The following is a 2,407-nucleotide window of genomic DNA, read 5'->3' as shown; positions in this document are numbered from 1 at the left end:
CTAAATCAGGTAAGCTAAATTCAATCTTTCTATCCAATCTCCCTGGCCTCATCAGTGCTGGGTCCAGAGTATCAGGTCTATTGGTGGCCATCAGCACTTTAATGTTGCCTCGAGGATCAAAACCATCCAGCTGATTAATCAGTTCTAACATTGTTCTCTGTACTTCATTGTCACCTCCAGCACCATCATCAAACCGAGCCCCTAAGAAAACAAGAGAAAAACATTTCATGTCCACCAAGAGAACCAAGAGTAGTAGCACTACTTAATGGTACTGTCAGTCTCAGCTCAAATTACCTCTAGCACAAATGCACATCTTACTTTGAAGCAAATCAGGTACACAAAACTAATTAGAAAGTGAATCTTTGCTTTTAAAAGAATTCACCACAGATTTACTTAACATTGTCTCCTTTAAAGTTTAATTATAATTAATTTAGGTAGTGGGAATTATGCAGGGGCACTTTACCACAGAGATACATCACCAGTACCAGTACCTTTTTTTTTTTTTTTAATTTTAAGATAGGGTCTCGCTAAGTTGTTGAGTCTCCTGGAACTTGTGTATTCTTACCTTACTGCATGAGTAGCTGGAATTAAAGGGGTGCACCATCATGCTTGGCTCCTTTACAGTATTTTGAAGACCTTTAAGGAATTTTGTTTATAAATCACTTAACCACCTCTATTGTTTGATACTTGGTTAAGGCAACTTAAGCACTATCATGGATGTTTGATTATATTATCAAATTATCATACTATTTTAATTTTCTCAAAATTTTCCTTTAAAATGTTTAAATCCATAATATAATAAACCACAGCAGTTTATTATGAAGCTGAATGATATATGAAATTACTCTAGGCTCATGTCTTATTTCAACCAGAATAGCAAAAAAGGGGGAAAAAATAGCCTGCAAATATACTTTTTTTACTTGTAAGTTATATAAATACATATTATTAATGTATACATTAATAAAACACCAAAAATAGACATTTAAATAAAGATTAAAAATACAAAAGGAAGTTTTAGTGTTTGCTTCCTATACCCTAAAACAATGTTTTTCTACACAATCTACTTTGGAAACCAGAGCCTCAAAGTACCCTGACATTATAAGGTTTGTTATAGATGATATTAGAGTAGAACACTACATCATTACACTGCAGCCAAATAATGGCCTTTGAAAACATTAGTGGCACAATGTCCAAACCCAACAATGCCCATGCAATCTAAAACCACCTAACATCATTACCCAAATAGTTCAAGTCATTTTTGTCATTCAGTTTATTAAATAACAATTAACTACATGGAAATGTGATACTTCTCCAGCCACTAAGGAGTATTAAAGACTACAACAACAGTCAATGCCTATAGGAGAATTGAGTGTTTTCAAAGTCTATCACATTCATTACTTAATTTTAACCTCTCAAAAACCCATAAGGCAGGAATTATCATTTCCTTTATAATTTGAGCAATCTGGAGCTTGAAGCTTAGTTAAAATAAGTTACCTAGACTACTAATACTGTATCTCATCAAATCTATGAGGCTAACTTATGTAAACTAAAATAATCACCACCAATCAAATTATAACAAAGAGCTTTCACATTAAGAGACAACTCATCTCAATGTAGGAGTTATTAATGCAAGTGCAGAAATATGTGTCACAATAATGATACGGTACAAAAATAAAGGCTTTGAAAAATGTCAATGCTATATAGTATTTCTTTTTTCCTTTATGGTTTAGCCCTACTCTTAAGCAGATCTGTGGTTTAAAGGTCCCAGAGCTCATAAAGGAGTCAGAATTAAAATTTTGCACAAGATGAACATAATAGAACTTTAACACATATCACTTTAGAGCTCTTATGAACTCCAATCCTAAAGAAGTTCTTTAAAATACCATTCATACCTCCAATGGCATCGATTTCATCAAAGAAAATAAGGCAGGCTTTTTTTGTTCTGGCCATTTCAAAAAGTTCACGAACCATTCGAGCCCCCTAAAGAGAAAAACTAATTTATTAATTCAGAGTTGGTTTTTAAATCTTTTAACATAAAGTACACAGTTATGTTTCAAAAGTTTCACTACTTAAACTCTTAAAGAGTATTCTCAACCATCTTTACCTAAATCTTTTTTAAAGATTGAAGTTTGCTACTACTAACATCAAATTGATCTTATTAGCCTCAAAACAATATTAATTTTTCATGATTCTGTTAAATAATACTAACTTAAGGAAATAAAAGCATCTGCTCTATCACTTGGAATTGCTAATTATCAAATTTGACTTATGAACATGGATCAGAAAATCAAAGTATATCTCAACTTTGTGTGGCTCCTTTTCTAATTCTTATTTCAAGTATACTTATCATTAATAGGTTTCATAGTCCTAGTTAGTGCCTAAATATATAGAGGTGCATATATATATA

General features: G+C 32.1%; 1 protein-coding gene across 1 annotated transcript; it reads right to left on the bottom strand.

The window, feature by feature from the left end:
• Window positions 1-3: 3 nt before the first annotated feature.
• Window positions 4-2,040, bottom strand: LOC107135124 (26S proteasome regulatory subunit 7-like; the record flags this gene model as incomplete). Its single annotated transcript, XM_015477066.2, has 2 exons — window positions 1,893-2,040; window positions 4-201 (listed from the first exon to the last, which is right to left on the bottom strand). Coding segments are annotated over exons 1-2 (277 nt in total), but the record flags the coding sequence as incomplete, so codon positions are not given.
• Window positions 2,041-2,407: the final 367 nt, after the last annotated feature.

The sequence above is a fragment of the Marmota marmota genome, unplaced genomic scaffold, assembly GCF_001458135.2.
Source record: "Marmota marmota marmota unplaced genomic scaffold, marMar, whole genome shotgun sequence".
Lineage (NCBI taxonomy): Eukaryota > Metazoa > Chordata > Mammalia > Rodentia > Sciuridae > Marmota > Marmota marmota.
This window is presented reverse-complemented; position numbering and strand designations above follow the sequence as displayed.